We start from the raw sequence: 20,317 nt of genomic DNA on the forward strand, positions 1-20,317 counted from the left end.
TCGGGATCGGGATCGGGATCGGGATCGGGATCGGGATCAGGATCAGGTCCCGGTCCCGGTCCCGGTCCCGGTCCCGGTCCTGGGTTCGGGTTCGGGTTCGGGTCCCGGTCCCGGCCCTGGTCCCGGGTTCGGCTCCTGGTCCTGGTCCCGGTCCTGGGTTCGGGTTCGGGTCCCGGTCCCGGTCCCGGCCCTGGTCCCGGGTTCGGCTCCCGGTCCCGGGTTCGGGTTCGGGTTCCTGTTCGTGTCCCGGTCCCGGTCCCGGGTTCGGGTTCGGGGGTGTTGTCGTGCTCCGCCAGTACCGCCCGGAAACGGTCCCGGGGAGCGGCACGGAGGGAGGGGAGTGGGGGCTGCCGGTGCCCGCAGCAGCGTTCTCCGAGTACCGGCCGGGCCGTTCGGTCGCTGCCGGAGCCGCCTCGGAACCGCAGCTGTGAGGCCGCGCGGCTCCGGCCCCGCAGAGCCCCGCAAGGAAATAAATCCCCCGGGAGCGGCGGCCCGGGCAGCGCGGGGCCGGTCCCGCACCCCTGTGCCGGGTCCCTCGGGCCACCGGCCGGGACAGGCGGGTGTAAAGGCCCAAGGACGGTCCCCAGCTCCTCCAGACCACAGGGACGCACCGGGGACCACACAGGTCACAGGAAAAACCGTGCTCACAACGCCAGCCTTCTTCATGGATCACAAAGCTTGAATCTCCAGGAAAAAAAAAAAATTCAGGGGACCTCAATGAGCACTCCCTTGATAAAAAGTCACCGCATCTCATTTAGAGTTCACAGAAGAGGGAAAGAAGGGTTGGAGCCCAGGGGTGGTCTGTGCCTCGCAAGGACTGGAGTGTAGACACTATCTCATCGTTCCTTGCTGTGGCCGTGCTTCAAGAACCCCAGAGATGTACTTGTGGAAGCTGCCTGATGGGTCTTTTCAACTCTATTTAACTGATGATGACCACATGCTTCCAGAGAACAATCCTCCAGTGCAACGAAGGACCCCATCTCCAGGGATTCCTGCAGCAAATGGCCCTGCCAGGCTCCCCTCCGTCTTCTCGGGGACCCCCCAGTCCCTCAAGGACTCCTGGCTGAGCCACCAGGGCAGCCCTTCCCTTGGGGTGTGCAGTGACAGGGTGCACAGGGACATTTGCCACCAGATCTCACCATTTGACAGGTCCCGTGGGTCATCATCCAGCTCGTGCCAGTTCCTGTGCCCAGCTCTACCTCTGGCTGTGCCCACAGAGGCCTCGTGCTCAGTCTCTGTGAGCAGCCTCTCCACCCTGGTAGTTGGTTCCATGCTGGGTTTTGCTCACACTTCTGAGCTCAGGAAGCAAAGTGTTATCAAGTGCTTCTGAAGTGGTAGTGGCCCTCGAGCTGAGAACCAGAGCACTTGACCAGCCCTTTGTTCCCTTGCTGGGAGCTGTTTGGCTCTTCTCAAAGGACTAACAGTTTGCAGATGCTGTTTGTTCAATAAAAAAGAGTAACCTCATCTCCAGCTTCAGAAAAACTGCAAAATCTGCTGCTTTCTGCCTTGCTCCCAGCAGTGCATCCGGGTGTTCTGTCGCCACAAAAACAGAAAGGTGGGGGGTTTGAGTCAAGGCCTGAGGTTTGGCTCAAGGCCTGGGGCTTTGGGTTAAGGTCTGGGGAGAGCTCCACTTGTTATTGAGGGTCTGTCTTGGAGCCCTGTCCCTGCTGGCTTCTGCTGCTCCATTTAATGCTCGCAGTGACAACTGCCAGGCTGAGTCTCTTTGAGCAGCTGCACTTCCCCGAGGGAGCAGTGAAACACCTGTCAGGAGACACCTCCATTGCCCAGGACACTGATTTCTGTCCTCAGAATGACCAGACACACATCCTGCAACCCCACCAGGCTCTGAAGGCAGCACATCGCCCATCCCTGGCGCTGAAGCCATCATCCTAAATCAGAGATTTTAGTGCCTGCATCCAGTATTCTGAGATTTTCAAAGGCAATTAAAAAAGCCCGAAGGGCAGTGGAATACTGAGTGGTTCAGGCTCTCCAGGTGTTTGCGAGTGATTAGTCAGGACACTCCCACAGCAGCTCTGGTACAATTGCTGCTCTGTGGACAGAGACAACAAATCCCAGATGGGTGAAGTGGCTTTGGCTGGATCTGGGGTTGATCTGCCTGCAAAACCAGGGTGTCCTTACATCCCGCCCTCCTTTCTCTCCTCCACCTGTGCCTGGTAAACAGTTCTGCTTCTTGGGAAAACTTTGCAGCCCTGAGACAAATGACAAATTCTTTTTGTTTGGTGCAGCTCAGCCCTGGGGTGTTTAGCCACAAGAGATTGTAGATAGGAAAAAAGTTCACGTGGGTTAAAAAAGCAGTGCTGATAGGAAAAAAATTGCATCAGTATTGGTAAAGGACTGACCCCTGCCTGGGAGGTTTGTGTGGGGCTGTGTCCTGCCGTGGGTGCAGGGTGAGCTCGATGCCAAGGAGGGCACAGACAAGCTCGGACTATAAAAAACTCAGGGTTTCCGGTCGTCTGAGGCTGCTGAGAGACAGAACAGCTCCAAGGCTTAACAAAACAGCTGTGAATAAGGCTTTAGAGAAGCATCAGTTCTCACCAGGGCTAGATGGAGCTCTGCTACTCGCAAACACCGCACCCGTGTAGGCTTTCAGACGAGTGTTTATACTTCTGAACTCTGCTGGTCTAAGGATCTGCCGTGGCTGTCAGCTGCCCAACACAGCTTCCAGTGGCCTTTTCCAGGTTTTCTGAGGCAGTAAGGACAGGTGATAGCATGGCTGGGTCAAGGTGAGCATCATGGCTATGTAGTTCCCTTCTCCTGTTCTCCCAGCCTGCCTCCTTCCCTTCCTCCTTCCACTTCAAGTCGTCACAACCCACAAATCTAATTTATTTACAATCAAAATACTTACCATATCACGGTCTCTGCGGGGCTCACAAAAATGGGTGCAGTATCTACAGATGTAAATTCAGTCCAGGCTTGGGCTTGCACACTCGGGATGAGTCCTGCAAGTCAGATAGCGCCCAGGCTGCCATCCCATGTGCTGAAATCCCAGCTGGCACTGTAGGATACGGGCAGGAAGATGTGGTTTGACAGCAGTTCAAGTAGGCACACCGAGGGTTTGCAGTTTCACAGCCTTTGCTCCGGCACAGCTGCCCAAATAAACCACTCCTGGGATGGCAAATCCTTTCAGGATGTCAACGTTCCAAAAAGGCCAGCGCCGAGAGGACAGGAACGTCTTTTTCCTCGCCTGCTCTGCTGAGTGGTGACAGCCAGAGGTACAGCCCAGGGGACAGCAAAGCCACACAAAGCCTCTGCTGCCGAGGGACGCAACGGCTGCTCGCTGGCAGGTGGTGCAGTGTCCCCCTGACCTGCTGCTTCCCCACAGCTCCTTGGCTTCCATGGGATCCATCCTGCAGCTGGTGAAGCTCCTGCATTTGAAATATATGCTGAGGGCAAGTGTTTCTTGCTGGCGTCAGTAATTAATAGCAGATGCTTGATGAGGGATGTGTGGAGGCCAGCCGTGCCTGGACTTGGGTCCCCATGCCCCTGTGCTGGGGAAGGATCCCCATGTCCTCATGGCTCAGGGCATCCCAGGAGCCCCTCATTCACCTGACTGGGCAGCTTGACCCCCTCCAGCCTTGGGCCTGTCCCCAGCAGCCCTTGGCCGGGCACACAGGTGTGTTTGTTTACCTGTGCACGTGTCCTGCACACTCACCCCTGCAAACAACCCCGCCTCCCTCCCTGCCTGGGGGCTGCGGGTGTGTAACCCCGAGGGAGGGAGCTAAATGAGGGAGCGATGATGAGGAACTCATTAATTCTGGTGCCTGTCAGCCTCACAGGATGATGATAAAACTCTGCATCCTTCTGGAGCAGCGGGAGGCAGCGGCAGGACTGGGAGGGAGCGGCCTGGCCATCCCACACCCCTCCTTGCAGCCCCGTGTCCTGACATGGAGCTTGCATCCAGTCCCCCTCTTCCCCTGGATCACCCAGGGGGAGAGGGGAGCGTTGTGGGGTGGATAAAGGTGGGATTGTGCAGGCACCGTGTCCACCACAGCTGCAACCCTGTGGCAGCAGAGTTTGGAGGGGTGTGTGAGCTAGGATGGCACCTGAAATGGGGATGATGCCCTCCCTTCCAGCCCTGTGCACACACAGGTGCTTTGGCATGGCCAGAGCGTGACCATGTGCTTGCGTCTGCCACTGCACAGGGTGGCACCTTCACAGGGCACCAGCCTGTGCTGCTCTGCCTGGACACTGAGAGAGGCTCTGGTGGTGCCTGGCAGCATTCCTAATGAATTCAGTGCTGCCCTTCACATCAAACAGCCACAGGAGGAGGCATTTTTCGTCCCCATCTTTATTCAATGTGCCAAACACGCCACTCCTGGGCCTGACACTCACAAACATGTTGTTCACAGCTGCAGCTTCAAAAGGACCAGGGGAGAAGGAGGGGGGAGATTGTGTGGGAGGCACGGAGCATGCTGGGGCTGCCTGTGGCCACCATGACCCATCAGGGAGGAGCTGAGACCCCCTGGACACCACTCCAGCTCTGCTCCCCCGGGCTCCTGCGGGCTGTTAGGACCTGGCTGTCCCCAGCCACCCTGCAAGGCCATGAGAGATGCCTCGGACAAGGTCTGGGGCTGGTGGCCAAGGAGAGGGGCAGGAGGTGGATGGAGGGCAAGGGTGTTCTGTCCTACTCAGAGCTGCCTCTGCCCCCTCCTGTTCTTCCCTGCTCCACTCTCAGCCCAGCCCCATCCATCTTGCAGGACTGAAACCCAATTACAGTGCCAGGGAGGGGGTGGTGCAGCGGCAGAGATGTCCATTAGCCTCGGGGATGGAGATGGAGCGATAGGAGCTCTAATGGCCTCACCAGGACTCTGATGACAGCCTGGCTGCCCCAGCTGCACCAGCCCCTGCCTGCACTGGGGTGACACCAGAGCAGTTCAGTGCTGGTTTGCAGCCTGTGACAGGGATCCCGACGCAGATTTGGAGCCATGTGCGTCCACACGTGTGCACGTGTACCTTGTGTGTGCTTGCACGACTTAAAGCCACTCCAACACCCACAGGAGCTGCCCCAGGGGCGGCCCAGCCATCTGACTGTAAAGCAGCCCAGAGCTGCTCCCTCCTCACCCTCGCTTGTCCCACTGGAAGAAGGATATTTGACGGTGGAGCCTGCTGTGCTCTGAAGTTTAATTAACCCCGTCTCCCTCCAGAACAGGCTTCCCTTCCTCTGCTCAAATGCCACAAATGATCCTTTGCAGATGCTAATCTGCAGAAGGAAAAAAAAAAAAGATTCCACATTTAATTGCAGAACATAAAGATATTACGGGGTCATTAAAACACCATGAATATGGAAATGAAATCCACAGGCATCCATGCGGATAATGGCAGGGAAAAGGGAGTTGCAGGTGAAGCTGAAAGGTGGGAAGGTGGAAAGGTCAGCTGCATCTGGATGCATCATTAACCCCCTGCTCCGGGCAATCTCCAAGGGCTGGGGCGGGTGTCTCGGGGGTCTCGGTTGTGCTGGATTCACCCCGCAGCAGGGGGAGGGTGGTGCTGCCCTGGGTAGAGGCCAAGTGGTGAGGGTTGGCCCTTGCTGTGGGTTCTGGGGATCGGCCTCTGCCTGCAGCTGCAGGAGCTCCCAAAGGTGCCTCGAGTCCCCACCAAACCTGGTCTGTGACTTGGACCACAGGACCTGACAGCCCAGGGAGGGATGCTGAGATGGTTTTGCTTTTCAGGGACTCCTTCCCACCCCGGGGCAGCTGTGGAGTCAGGCTCAGCCCCCTGTGTGTCTCATTACTGGTTTGATCCCAACACTCTGTCTCCCCTCCGCTCCGGCTCCCTCCTGCTGCTCACGCTGCCGACTTGACACTGACATGAGCTGCTAAGTGGAAAAAATTAATAGGGGCCTCTCTGATTGGAGCTGAGATGCCAGGAAAGAGAGACACAGGCCAGGGTGGCTCTGACACCCGGCTTCAGACGGGTGACAGGTGTGGCGGTGTGGCAGGGCCCAGTGGGCAGAGTGGCAGGGGCCACAGCCACCTGGGTTTGGGGGCTGTTGGCCATGCCCAGGATGCTGCCGTGCCTCTGTCCTTGCAGCCTTTGGGACGTCCCCAAGGAGCTCCAGCCCCTGGCATTCAGGTCCTGCCAGCTGCTGCTGCCTGATGGGAGGACATGGGTGAGGAGGGCGTGGTGCTCCGGATCCTCGGGACCCTCCAGACCCCCTGTACAGAGCTGTGGTGCTGTTGTGCCGAGCTGCCAGAGCCCCCCTGCTCTCCCAGCCGCAGCTTTTGCCTCCAGGGAGAGCATGAGGAGGAGAAAAGCAGATTAGAGTTATCGCTGCATCTCCTCGCAGAGCTGAGAGCTAAATGTCAGATCACATCTGACACAGCTCCGAAGGGGAGGACGAGGAGTCCCGACGCACCCCTCATCTCGGGGGCACCTATGGGGGCACAGGCAGTGGGGCTGGCAGCTGGATGCCAGCCTTCCCCCGAGAGCAGAGTGGGGAGGCGGCTGGCTCGGGGTCCCGCTGCCTCGCCTGGCTGGCAGAATCCCAACCGCAGCCCCAGAAACTTTCCTCCTCCGGTTCCCATGGAAACGAGGAATTTTCTTCTCCCCAAAGTTGAGCTGCTTGCCTGCGCTCTCTGCCCAAGTCGAGCCCCTTTGCCAGAGCCCCACGGGACAATGGTTTGGTAGGAGCTGCTGGTTCGGCTGGCGCGGTACCTTCGGCTGTGCCTGCAGAGCCAGAGCCCAGCTGTGGCGCTGGGGCAGCGCAGACTCCCTGCACGGAGTGTTCCTGTGCCAGACCAGGATGTCCTGATGGGTGGAGAGGGGCCGAGGAGGAGGATCGTCACCTGCTCAGCACACCCTGTCACCTCCACAGCTCAGCCAGAGAAAATGAGCAGCCTGCTGGGAAAATAGCCCAGCAAAGCAACCAGAGAGCCCTCGCCCCAGCCCCAGCCATCCTGTGGTGTGAGCCCCTGGGACTGATGGCCACGCAGCGGGAGCCAGCCCCGCTTTGGGCTCCGGCTGGGAAGGACACTTGGGGAGTGATTTGAGACCGTCTGTCAGCAATCAGAGGGTTTCAGCGCTCTGCTCACCTCTGGCAGGAAGAGGACGGCCTGACGCCTGCTCTGATGAAAGGAAAAGCTTTCCCCCCATCCGTCAGTCCTGTGGGCTGGCAGGAGCGGACATATGGCACCAGCCCTGGGGCCACTGAAATCCTGAGGGTTGAGCTGCAGGAGCTTTTCCATGGGATAAACGTGGAGGAGTCAGATTTAGTCAACAATGACTAAAACTGAGCTTCAGTAAAAATTAACTCCAAAGAGGGGAATGTTCCAGGCGCTGCCATTTGCTGTCAGTAAAAATAAACCTGCAGGTTAAACACAGCCTTTTCCTCCTGGGTGCTCACGTGCCAGATCAAGGAGCTTCCTCCCGCTGAAACGGTTAAAAGCATTAAATCACCGAGGCCCTGCTCTGGCCTGCCCTGCTGAGCATCGTCCCTGGGGCTGGGATGGGGTCCCCAGGGCCCCTCGCTACTCAGGGCTGCATGAGGGCTGGGGTCACCTTGTTAGCACAGTGTTTGGAGTCCAGCGAGCACCCGCTCCACATCCAGGGCCTGGAGGGAGCTGGAAGCATCAGGTGGTTTTTAAGGCTCACTGGACACCTGGCAGGGCCCACCCCTGCACCAGCAGTGCCTCCCAACCACACAGCCCCCTCCCAGGGCCGGCTCCTTCCCTCCGCCTGCCATTCCCACTGCGGTTTTAATTAGTGCTCCTCTGTATATTCAGCAAGCAGGAGCCCGGAATGGAAATGTACAGGTGTCCCCTTGATCCAGTTTCCATGGTTGCCGCATCGAGGTGGGGGCTACAGCTTTTTTTTTATATTTAATAATTTTATTACAGTGACTTCAATCCATTGACGAAGAAGGGAAGGGGGGAGAATGTGGGGGAATAAAAAATGCTGGATGAAAAGGCCATGTTCCCGTGGCTGGGCTTGTTTGCTGTCATTCTTTTTCTCTTATTAGCAAGCGCTGTTTTCCAAGATGCTCAAAGTCCAAGAGCTCACTAATGAGATCCCAGCTCTGGCTGGCGTGGGGGGAACAGGCCAGGCAGCCGTGCTGGAGCCACACAAATGCCTGTGGGGCCACCCCAGAGGCTGAGGGAGAGGAGCAGGATGGTGCTGAGCAGGGTGAGCATCAGGGACATCACTGAGCTATGCTGACATGTCCTCATCCCTGTCCCCGTCCCCTGGGCTCGTGTTCAGGGACTCCCAGCACCACAATCTCTCCGCCCGGCCCCATCCTCACCCGGCCTGGTGGCACTTGGTGAGAGTGGCGGCTGCTGCGGGGCTCTGGGTGCCAGCATCAGAAACTCTCATCCTTTCCTCTCACCAAATCACTCTCAATCTTCTCTGGTGCGACCAGTGCAGTGTGTGAACGTGCCTATCTGTCACCGTCGGATTATTTAGCCCGGATCCCGCCTGTGAAAGCAGGCAAAATCTTCTCTGTTTACCCGGAGCTCAGGGTGGGTTTCAGCTTTTGTGCAACGGGCATTAAAAATAACACAGAAACGGCACGGGCCCAGGAAAAAATCCTCTCTCCTTGCACTGCACTGTGCGGCTGAGCTTGCCAAGTAGGAAGAAATCCCCTCTCCTCCTCCTGGCAACGTCCCGCACCGTGGCAGGCAAACACACACGCCGAGCCACGGAACTATTAGTCACCAGTAAATGTTCTTTTCTCTCCCGATTTGTTTCCCTTTAAGCTTGATGTTTTCCTTTCCTGCTGCCCGGGCCTCGTTAGGCTGCAATTAAAGCCAGGAATCAAAGCGGCATGGTGCAATTAAAACTCGGGGCGGGACGCGGGATGCCCCGGGGAAGCCGGCAGCCGTCGCTGAGCTTTGCTCACGCACAGCCGCCTGTCCCCTGCGCGGCCCCGGGGAGTGGTGACAGTGCGAGGAGGCAGGACAGGCGCAGGCTGAGCCCAGCCGAGCTCTGCTGTAAAGATCTTCCTGTCGTTTACTGACAGCATCACCAGCTCTGGCACCTGGAGGATGAGCCGAGATGCATCCACTCTTGAAGGAAGATGAATTTTCCTGGCTGTGAGAATCGTAAACCCACAGAGCAGCTCGGAGGGGGGAAGAGACACAGCTCACGGTGCCTCTACACTGAGATTAATCTCCTTCCTGCCAGGGGAAGGCTGTGCCCATCCCTGCACAGGATCCTCCAGTCCCCACGGCCAGAGGGACACGCTGACCGCTGCTCACTGCACCCCACAGTCCTGAGGATGCGGCTCCCACGCCTGGAACCTGGAGCCATCCTGCTGGCTCACGTCCCTGTGCCAGGGAACAACTCAGGGAACAGTCTGGCCATCGGCGACCCGCTCCTGGCCAGGCGCGAGTGGTGCTGGGGCCCCCATCCCGCTTGGGGCTGGATGGAGCCCGGGACACGGGCTCAGGGCACCACCTAAGCGGGAGCATTGTCTGTGCCCGGCGAGCCGTGACAGTGGCCGGTGAGCCAGCGGGCAGTGCCTGGGCACAGCACGGCAGGGCTGGGTGCTGCTGTGGAAAGGTCACTCCCCCAGCGTGCTGAGCCCCTAGGCAGGGCAGGAACAGCCGGCTCCACCAGCACGCAAGCCACTGCCACAGCAGCCGGCACAGCCGAGCACCAGAGCTGGTGCCCATGTGGGAGGTGCTGGGGAGCAGGAGTTGCCCACGGAGCAGGGCTGAGCCCACCAGAGCGAGATCCCCTGCACTGATGATCTGTGCCAGAAACACCAGCACCCCATCGTAGCTCGTCTCCCCACTGCTGGGGCCTGGCCCAACAGCCGCCCCACGCAGAGGCACCCCCAGCTTTGAAAATAGATAGTAACAAGTGAACGCGGGCAGCAGAAGTAGCAAAGCATATGGTAGGTGTTGGAGTTTATTCCTGTCGGTGAGTGTCAGCAGCGACAGACGGCTGGGGGTGGCGAAGCGAGAGATTTTGGTAGGCGCCCGTGCAACACCACGCCACGGACGCCACAGCTGCGGCGAGGGTGGGGACCCTGCCACCCCCTGCCGTGTGCCATCGGCGGGGTGCCCGGCGCTGCGATGCTCTCCCGGCGCCCCGGAGCGCAGCTCGGGGCTGTCTGAGCGCCCTCCCTGCGCCTCAGGGGTGTTTGGTGCCAGCGGGGTGCCCGAGGCACCCCTAAACTCCCCGCACTGGGAAAAACCACGACGCGTTTGGCCGCTTCCAGACAAGCCTGTGAGCCCCATCTGTGCCAGCTGAAGGTCACCTGCTTGATCTGCAGGAAGGTCTGCGAGGGTGGATGGCTGCTCTCTGCTCCCGGCTTGCTGCTCCTCTGCAGCCATGGCTGCTCCCGGGGTCTGCCAGCACTGCCCGCTCAGCCCAGCCTGGCCCTGTGGCACCTGGGGGCTTCCACGGAATTGTCCCGGTGGCCAGACCCGCTCTCGCCACCCGACGCCTCTGCCGGGAGGTGGGATGGGCAGGTAGCCAGCGGCAGTGGGAGGGAACAGATTGTCCGCAAAAAAGCGCGTCAGTTCCCACCCGGCAGCTCAGAGCAGGATCTCCAGTGGGTTTATGCCTTGTTTGTCTGAGCCCTCTGGGAGGGTTTGGGGCTGTTTAAGGACTCTTTGCCAGAGTCCTTGCAGCGCCATGGTGATGCGGGGCTGGGAAAGGTGATCCCCACCCCGGCCGAGGCTGCCAGCAGGACTGTGGAGCTCCTGGCGCTCAGTGGCTTGGGCACAGCTGTGGCCTTGGTCACCTTGAGGATCCCATCCTGTCCAGACTGGCCAAGGGACAGACCTGGCAAGCACTGGAGCCAGTACACATCCTCCCCTGGCACAGGTGAAACAAACACTCGCCAAGCAGCGGCTCACCTGTGGCTCTTGCCCCTGCTAATTGCAGTGTTCTCACTTCACACCGACTGCTTGATAAGATTAGCAATTACAGACACATACGACAATTGGTCTGGGTCAGGAGCCGTATCAGGAGGGAAATTGGATGGAAGTGAAAATGGGAATTAATTATAACCTTGCAGTGGACAGGTTGGAGGGTTTGATTTTATGTTTTTATGTATTTCTCAGTGCAATTTCTGGCTCTGCCACAGGTGTGAAGGGTGCCAAGGGCTTCACCGCAGCAAAGACGTGCTCACTGCTGTCCAAGCCATCACAGGACTCGGACAGGTGATGTCACAAGTGTGGCCGCGGCATTGCTGGAGCTCCTTGCCCTTCCTGCTCTCCGCCTGGCAGCTGCCGTTGTTATCTCCATTGCCATGGCAATGCCAGCCCGGCTCCCACGGCGTGTCCGCCTGTGCCTCTGCCAGGCAGACGCGGTCCCACGCCGGGCTGGAGCCCCCCTCCCGCCACTGCCCACGCAGAAGAATGGCCACAGCACGGGCAGGGGGGTTAACACAACCCCAAAACTCTGTGGGGATGGAGATGGACACGTCCCCTTACCCAAGAGGTGAGGTCTGGGTGGGAAGCAGGGGGAGAAGGAGAGGTCTGCACCTGGAATATCTCCCAGGCCTGCCCCGCAGCGGGTACAGCCAGGTGCCCTCCACCACAGCAGGACACCTGTGCCCCACAGCCACCCTGGGCTCAGCCACAGCTCCCCTGTGCTGGTACCAGCCCAAGGCCCCAAAGGCCGTATTAACCAGCACCCGGCTGCAGTGATATTGAAGTGTTTGCCAGCAGCTGCTGGTGTTTAACAAATCCTCCTGTCTGCTTATTTATGCCATTTTCCCCCTCCCACCTGGGCCTTCTTGATGCATCGGGAATTTTGCAAACATTTTAAAGGCAGCATTTCAAAGTCCACCAGGCAGCTAGCGAGGAGCAGGTCACTGGAAAGGGTGAGGAGAGGCAGGAAAGATCCTCCACCTTGCAAGGCAGCTGCTGCTCTCACCCTCACCCACCCTTGCATGTTCCCTGCACTCTCCCACTGCAGCTCCTCGTGTTCTGTATGCCCACCCTGGCCCCAGCCCCGAGTCAAGGCTGGATCCAGGGGCTTGAATTAATGGGAAGTGGGAGTCCAAAGCAGCGCTTCCCATTTGCTGGTTGCCTTTTCCTGGCTATGGAGGCAAGACCTGGGCCCAGCTCCCTGTTGGATTGCCAGCCTCAAAGCAGGAGAGCAAAGTGCAAATGGAAAAGCAGAACAGAGGGAGCGTGTGCTGGGGCTGACAGCGCTGGGCAGCACCGCCGGCGCCAGGTACACCCTGGCAGCTGCTGCCACGGTGCTGCATTTCAGCCGAGTGCCATCGAGCCGACAAGGAGCTGGAGCTCATCTCTGCTCCTGGAGGGCTCCTGGGACCCCAGCCTGGGGGTTTCCGTGTCCCCTGGAGGAGCACAGACTGCTGAGTGCCGGGGGAGGAACGCCGGGGTGTCACTCTCCACTGGTGTGACTTTCTCGCCTGATGCGTCTGTGGGATTCAATTAAGTTCTGTTTTCCTCCCGGTAACAGTGGGAGTCTCTCCTCTCCCCTTTAAGGCAGACACGCTGCCATGGAAGACAAATGCTTGCAATAAAGCGCTGGAGCGCGGTGCCGAGGGAGGCCGACGCTCCCTGCAGCCGGCATTGCCCGGATCGCGGCCGCCGCTTCCCAGCGCCCTCCCCGCACCTCTGCACTCCCGGTCCGTACCCGCCGGCCCGGCTCAGGTGCCCAGAACCGGGTGGCCGAGTCGCCACGGGCACCCGGCTGGCTCCGGCGCAGGACCCCCAGGGCCACCCCCTTCCCCGCGTGGAGCCCCCCCGCCACCGGCCGAGCGTTGCCAGGCAACGGGAAGATGCTTTTCTGACCGAAACGGTAAATCGGCAGCCGGAGCTGGGGGTGGGGGGAGGGAAATGGCTGGGCTGGGGCTGCCCGCGGGAGCACGCGAGGCTCCCCCAGCCCCAACAGCACCCAGAAATCCAGAGAGGAGAAGCAGCCATTGCAGCCCTGCTCAGCCAAAACTGCCAAGGACCCCTGAGTGGCGCCAAGGACAGAAGCCGGCACCGGGACCCCCAGCCTGGCTGGAGGGTGGGGCAGGGACAGGGTGTCCCCCAGCAGGGGCAGCCCCTCTGACCTCACTGTGGAACCCTCCCGGGAGCCTTGGCCCCGCCGAACGCTCTCTGGATGAGATTGAACCCCTAATTTGCCCTTTCCCTCCCTCGCCAGCCATCACGCCACGGCTAAATGAGCTCCAGGCAATTTTCTCAGAAGTTGAGTCCTTGCGCTGCGGGAACACAGGGCTAAAAATAGCCGAGGCCTGTGTGTGCCTCTCGCCCAGGTGAGCCTCACTCCCTCACTCCGGAGATCAGGGCTCCTCCACATCCAGCCACCTCCCCTGCTCTGCCCTCAGTTTCCTGCACAGATCGAGCCGCCCAAGTGTGCACCAGAGCTGCGGCAGCCTCGGGACCCCTGGAGAGAGGAATCCCAGTGCAGGGGAAATCTCTCAGGGCTCAGACACCACTTGGTGTGCACAGCGATGGGCAGAGCCGCCCTTGGGCTCAGGATCTCACCTGGCTGCGCTTTAACTGGGCATCCCCTGACCCGAGGCTCTGCGTTGTGGAGTGGGGATGTATCACCCTCCTCCCCACCAGCAGCTCTCACTTCAGGTGCTCCTCTCAGCATGACCAAGCCCTCCCAGGTCCAGTGAGGCAGACGCATTTCCTTCCCACGGTGACTCAATTACAAATTCAGAGTTAAATCTTCCCCCACAAGATGCCCTTCTCCACCCCTCTGCCTGCTTCCTGCGCTTTGAATGTTGAACACTTTCCAGGGATTTTTGTGTGCTTGGGCTGACCCCATCCACTCTGGTTCAGACTAACTTAATCAGCCTCATTTTGTTACTAACTGCTGCAGCTTTGGACCTCTAGAAAAAGCACGACTTAAATTATTAGCACCTACCAAGCTGCTTTCACCACCCCTGTGGGGGCCAGAGGTGAGAGAACAGATCTGTTCCCACCCAGCCTCTATAGCTACCAAAAATGACAAATTACCAGAATTGTGGAAATTAGAAAAATGGCATTTAGGTAACAGGCAAACACTCCTCTTTTCTTCAGCAGCATCTGGCTAGAAATAGATTTGGAAGTGGCAGGTGGGGAGAGAAGAAAGCAACCTGAGTGCTGACAGCTGGGCAGGGGGGCTGGGAGTGGGGAGAGCAAACTCATCACCATTCTCTTCATCACCAGCAGTGCTGAGAAGAACTGCAGGGGTCAGGCTGGGGGAGCAGGTGAGGAGGAGGAAGAAGACCCACAGAGTGTGGGAGCGGCTCTCCCTCACCACAGCCCTGGCTGTGAGCAGGCAATGCCCTGGCTCAGCACAGCCCTGGGTCCCCTCTGAAGCAGGAGCAGCCCCTTTCCCCGTGTACCCACCTCTCCCCAGGAGATTCTCTCCCACCTCACCCCACGGCTGGTAGGCAGCACCAGGGAAAGAGCTTCAGAAGTACCTTGTGCTCCTGGGAGGCTGTTTGGAAAGCGGAGCAGCACCCAGAAGAGCAGTGCTGCCCTGTGTCTGGCCAGTGCTGAGGTTCCAGCTCTGCTCCCCCACACAGGGAGCTGTCAAGAATAATGCTGGGAAATATCTTGGGGAAATCAGGAGCCAGGGCCACACCTGCATCTGTTTTAGAAATGACTTTATTGCACTAGAAAGAGGAAATGATCTGTAAACAAACATTCCATTCAGGTATTAATATATTTTTCACTCAAAAAATACATCAGTAAATCCAGCCACAGAAATATCAAAGCAGGAACAATAAAAAATAGCTCCAGCAGCGGAGAGACCCATCCAAGCAACAGCCCCGGCTCCCACACCACTGGCCCAGAGCAGAGCAGGGCTCACAGCAGCTCATCCTGGGGCTCACTGCATGGCCACACACCCGACTCCAGTGAGACAGACCTGGGATGGGCTGGGGTGGGGCAGGACAAGAGCCCCCAGGCCGCTGGCTCTCCCTCTGGGGTCAGCCTCAACCCAAGGAGGAGCCCGGGGTTCTGCTCTCAGCATCATCCTCCCCCAAACCCAAAGGCACACGGCTCTGCTGCGGGGGATGTGTCACCTCTCAAACCTCTCAGAGCACCAAAGTCTTTGTCCCAGCTCCCATTCCCTCTCTTCTTGCAGCCTGTCCCGCCCATCCCAGCCCCTGGCAGGCGCAGCACCCCAGGGAGCACAGGGTGCTGGTGGGGTGTGCAGGCGCTGTCAGGCAGCAGCCAGCTGAGAAGGGTCCTCTTCCTGCCCCAGCCCTCCTCAGGAGCAGGATGTTCACCCCACACCCAGGGATGTGGCACCTCTCCCTATCCCCCACTCCCCAGAGCCCCCATCTGCCCCCAGGATGAGCCTGGGCACTTGGGGGCTGGGGACCATCCCTCGTGTTGGCTCCTGGGGGAGCACAGGGAAGCCTCAGGTGGGAAACTCCCTGCGAAGGATGGACACGTCAGCTCCTTATGTCCTGCATGATTTGATTTCAACCACAAGCTTGACAAACAGCCACAATCACCCCGAATCCCCCCGACATGCAAACACGGCGCGATCAGAACGGTGCCTTGCGTACCTGAAACGTATTTACAGACAGAAGTAAAACGCTGCGAAAGATCAGCCTCGGATATAAATAGCCAACACTGAGATCTGCCATCTGCTGCAAAAGGACAAGGAAGGAACATCGACTGCCACCACAGAGGTTAACACAGAGGGGACACATGTGTGCGTGTGTGTCCACGCGTGCTGCAGCAGGCGGGGACGGGAGCGCTGCAAATCCTGCTCCCTGCACAGAAACATGCAGAGCCCGACACAATGGGTGACACCACACCAAACAACAACGCAGCGTGTTTTATCCACCCGCAGAAATGCCCCGGCCGGCATCCTCCCCACTCCCACTGTCCCCAGCCAGTCAGCCGGGATGACAGGGTGGGATGGGAAGGGTTGGGAGCACCTCGCTCCTTCCCCAAGGGGAAACTGAGAGCCAGGCCAGTCACTTCGGGTAGCCAGATCCCGCTGGGCACAGGAGCTTGGTGGCCCCACAGGACACATCTCTCCTGCCCAGTGGGTGCAGCTGCTTGAAAGATCCTGAGCCCTCAGGCAAGGGAGGGTGGAGGGTTGTGGAGCCTCAGCCTGCCCCCCTGCCCAGCCTCACCTGGGATGGCCCCAGCACTCAGGGAGGGCCACTCCTGTCACCTCAGCTTTTGTCAGGAAACACATCTGCTGGGACACTGCCTGGGACCATCCATGTGCCCAGGGCATCTCCCTCCCGTGGGCAGGGGAAAGGCACAGGCAGCCTCCCGGATTGGGGCAAACCAAAGCCCCCGACGCTTTGTGAGCAGTTTCCCACTGGGGGTCAGCAGTGGGGGACAGTGCTGGGGTGGGCAGGGAGGGCACCCCAGGAGGCTGCAGGTGTCAGACCAAGCCAACTCGTGCACTTGTGCAGCCCTGCAGGGCTGGGAGGAGTCCAGGAAAGGCTCAAAAGCCACAAACCTGACTCATCCCCCAGGGTGACCGCCCTTGGCCCACTCGCAGGTCACCTCTGCAGTATTTTCTTTGCAGTTTCCAAGACTAGAAACTTGTCTTTTAAATTAAAGCTCTCACCTGACTGCAGGAGCTTCAGCTTTGAGAGGTGGCCGTGAGTGTGCTACAGAGATTTACCCACCTCCAGCCTGCTTGGTGGCAGCTGGAGACCACAGGCACAGGGAGGGAAGAATCCAACAGGTGCTTCCATCCTTCCTGGTGAGGAATGGGCTGGAGGCTCCCCACTTTCTGCTGGGCTCCAGGAGATGCAGCCCCGGGGCAGGAGCAGGGAGGGAGCAGGGGCAGAGAGGCTGTGGCTGCCAGCTGGTGCTGGCAGAGCCCCACAGCAGCGCCGTTCCTGGGGACCCCCATGCTCTGCCACGACCCCGGCCCTCCTCAGGGTGCCCTTCCAAACCCTCCTCCAGCGGGGCTGGGGGACAGAGCCGGCCTCCCTGCCGCTCCCCGGCCCCACAGGTGGGAGGGCTCCCTCCGGGGCTGGTAGCAGGTACCTACAGGCAGGACAGGAGGGCGGTGAGTGGCAGCTCCTTCTCGCCCAGCAGCGTGTCCCGCTTAAGGCTGCTGCCCTTGTTGACCACCTTGAGCTTCAGGGACATCTTCCTGGCGTGGCCGGGGCCCAGCCCATCGAAGAAGAAGTCCTCGTTGAAGACGGGGTTGCGGCTGTTCTTGACAATGGTGCTGCGCTGCTTCTGCAGCTTCCCAGGGTTGAGGCACAGCGAGACGCAGCAGTTGATGCTGCGCAGGTCGACGAGGGCATCGTAGAGGTCCTCGGCGGAGACAAGGCGCACACGCAGCCGGGCGTTGGAGGGGTCGTACTCGGCAGCCAGGCGCAGGCTCCCGCCCCGGCTCAGCCGCAGGCTGTGCTCCCGGTCACGGCCCGGGGGCAGGTCCAGGGGCAGCAGGGCGGTGGGAGGCTGCGTCCCGGCCGGGGCGCTCCTGGCGCGGCGCTGGGCACTGGGGCTGGTGTCAGCCGAGCTGTCGTCGGTGGACAGCGAGCTGTTGCGGGCCACCGAGTGCTTCAGCTTGATGACCTTGGACTGGCTCTCCTGGCTGAAGAGCTTCAGCAGGGAGACGGAGCGGGAAAGCAGCGGGGAGCCGAAGGGTGAGGACTCGGCTGAGGAGCACGTGTCGCTCTCACCGCCGCTGAAGTAGCGGCCGGGGTGCATCAGGGCTGCGCCGAGGTCAGCGGGTGTCCGGCGGCCGCTCTCGCCGTTGAGCTTGGCTTTGCGCTGGGCGCTGGGCGAGGTGACGGGCGAGGGGCAGAGGCTGCTGTGCTCGCTGTGGAAGAGTGACTCTTTGCGCCGCGTGTGGGGGCTCTCCATCAGCGTGGCGAAGCCATAGGAGGTCTGCGCCTTGGGCACGTAGGGCAGCGACATGGCCGTCTGTGCCTGCGGGTCCACGTTGGTGCCGCAGCTCCCCTCGGTCCAGTCCTCAGCGGTCTCGATCTGGATGATGTGCCGCCCGGTGGTCCGGGTCCGGGTCCGGGACCGGCTGGACGGGCGGGGGCTGCGCGGGGGCTTGCGTCCGGCCAGGTCCTGTTCTGACACTGAGGCTCCCAGAGCAGCCGCTGCGGGGACCTCGGAGCCCTCAGCCTCGGCGGGTGCCGCGCTCAGCTTGGGCGGGATGAAAAAGTCGGGGATCTTGTCGGGGGTGAGGACGTTGCTGTAGCGGGACCCCCGCGAGGACTCCTCTGTCCCCGCGCCCCGGGACCCGCCGTTCTCCGCCACCCCGCGCAGCCGCTCCAGGAGCCACATGTTGATGCCGGGTGCGGGGCTGGAAGAGACCCGAGGGGCAACGCTATCACCGGGGGCCGGGCACCTGCAGAGGCAGGACGAAGCCGGAAGCCCCGGGAGCGACCAGCGGCACCGAGAGACCCGGACCCGGCAGGCCGGGGGGACAGGACAAGGACGGGAGGGAAGTGGCCGCGCCGAGGAGCACGGGGACCCGCCAGCCCGGGGAGGAGCGCGAAGGAACCGGCCGCGCGGAGCGGGGGTCGGGGACCCAGGGGACGGGGCAGACGCGACGCGACGCGACGCGACGCCTGGACCGACGGACGGACCGACCGGCGCCGCCGCGAGCGGGACGTTGCCCGGAGCCGCCGCACCTGGAGCGGAGCCGCCGCCGCCACCGCAGCCCGGGCGGGGCGGGCGCGGACGCGCTTTTATACGGCAGCGGAGGCTCCGCTCCTCATCCGCGCCGCCGCCGTAATCCTCCGAGTGAGGCGCCCCCACATTCTGCGCGCCCGCTTGGCTGAACCGGGACCGGGACAGGGACCCGGACCGAGCGGGACCAGGACCGGGACTGGGACCGTGAGGCCCCGGGGTGCTGATGCTCGGGAGGTGCGGGAACTCGACCCCGGGACACCCGGCCGTCTGCCCACGGAAGCATCGGGTCTGTGTTGGGGCCGGGAATGGAATCGGGATGGCGGCAGCCCCGTTCCACCTCCCCGGCCCCGGTGCCCCCAGTCCGCAGCTCGATCGTTCCGCGCTGGGAGCAGCCGCTCTCCACTCCCAGCTCTTGATCTCAAAGCACTGAATGAAGCCAGCAGCGGCTCGGGGCTGACGGGTTGCCTCATTGAGTGGTTTAATATCGCACTGGAGGAGCTGGAGGGGGCAGTGCCACGTGTCACACACCCCCATGTCACACAACCGTCCAGTCCCTGGAGGGATGCGGTGGTGGCTGGGGACACCGGGGCGAAACGTCAGGAGGGTTCACGGAGCATCAGTGCAAGCCCCGGTGGTACAGGGGGTCGGGAGACTCAACCGAGTGATCGGGCCCAGCCCCGGTCCCGCGGGGACCTACGGCCTTGGGGACAGGGATGCATCGAGAGGGACAGTGGCACAAAAGGGTCAAGAGGCTGTTCCTTCCTGGCTGCTGCCCTGTGGATGCCGTCAGGCTGCCGGGAAGCACCATCATTCCTCAGCAGTGCAGAGCTGGGAATGATGGCCAGGAAGAAGAGCCTGGGGTGGTGAGCGCCTTCTGCGGGGGCTGCTGCGGGACGCCTCGGCTCCCTCTGCATTCGCACTTGGAGCTGGTAAAAAGAGGCGTCCGGCCGTGCCGAAGCAGACCGAGGGCTAGGATGTCTCAGGGACAGCAGTGGGGAGGGGGACGGGGGTGTCCTGTCTGGACCGTGGGCTCTGCACTGCAGGGTGCTGAGCCGGGTCCCGCAGGGAGAAGAGCGCAGATGGAGCCCGGGGGAGGAGTACGAGGCTCACGGAAGGGGAAGCTGGTGAACAAAAGGCCGATGTTTGCTTTTCCTCCACCCTGCGAAACTGCGGGTAAACAAGGTGCAGAAATGGTTGAGTTCCCTTGAGATAACAAAGAGCGCTGGGGCCGGGCCAGCTCTGTCCGCGCGGCTCGAGGCCGGTGCCTGCAGGGCACGGAGGGGAGAAGGGTGCTGGGAGCTGCCTGGCTACGGACTGGCAGGGCTGGGGACGCTGGCAGGGGCTGGCAGAGCTGGGGACACAGCCGGTGGAGCAGACAGTGTGCTACCACCTGCTGGAAGCTGGGAAGGAGAGAGACCTGCTATGGGAAAGGGTTTGTGCAACCGAACCGGGAGTGTCTGTTGCCGGCACGTTTGAGAGAGGCGGAGGGATGGGTGGTCAGCGAGATCCCCAAGGCCTTGGGAGAGCAAGGAGGCCACGTCCTCTGCAGTTGCTCTTCTGTGGCTTGCAAACCTTTCCAAAACACCTCAGCCTTCCCATCGGGGGCTGAAGAAGCAGCAGCCCCCCCTCAACCCGGGCCTGGGTTGGGACATAGAGCCCCCTGCACCCACTGGCACCACACACTAGCTTCAACCAAAGTGGTTAAACCCCTAAAACACCCCCCCTGCCAGCCCTTCATCCCTTCAGGGCAGCATCCCCGCGGCTGCAGCGCCAGGCAC

At 60.8% G+C, this 20,317-nt stretch overlaps 1 protein-coding gene across 1 annotated transcript; it reads right to left on the bottom strand.

Moving 5' to 3' along the window:
- Positions 1-14,540: 14,540 nt before the first annotated feature.
- C2CD4C (C2 calcium dependent domain containing 4C) lies at positions 14,541-18,577 on the bottom strand. The gene is made up of 2 exons (XM_048288231.1): positions 18,539-18,577; positions 14,541-18,207 (listed from the first exon to the last, which is right to left on the bottom strand). The coding sequence occupies exon 2, from the start codon at positions 18,186-18,188 to the stop codon at positions 16,926-16,928; it is 1,263 nt and encodes a 420-aa protein (XP_048144188.1). The 5' UTR covers positions 18,189-18,207; positions 18,539-18,577; the 3' UTR covers positions 14,541-16,925.
- Between the last annotated feature and the right edge of the window lie 1,740 nt (positions 18,578-20,317).

This window comes from Corvus hawaiiensis, chromosome 28, assembly GCF_020740725.1.
Source record: "Corvus hawaiiensis isolate bCorHaw1 chromosome 28, bCorHaw1.pri.cur, whole genome shotgun sequence".
Classification (NCBI taxonomy): domain Eukaryota; kingdom Metazoa; phylum Chordata; class Aves; order Passeriformes; family Corvidae; genus Corvus; species Corvus hawaiiensis.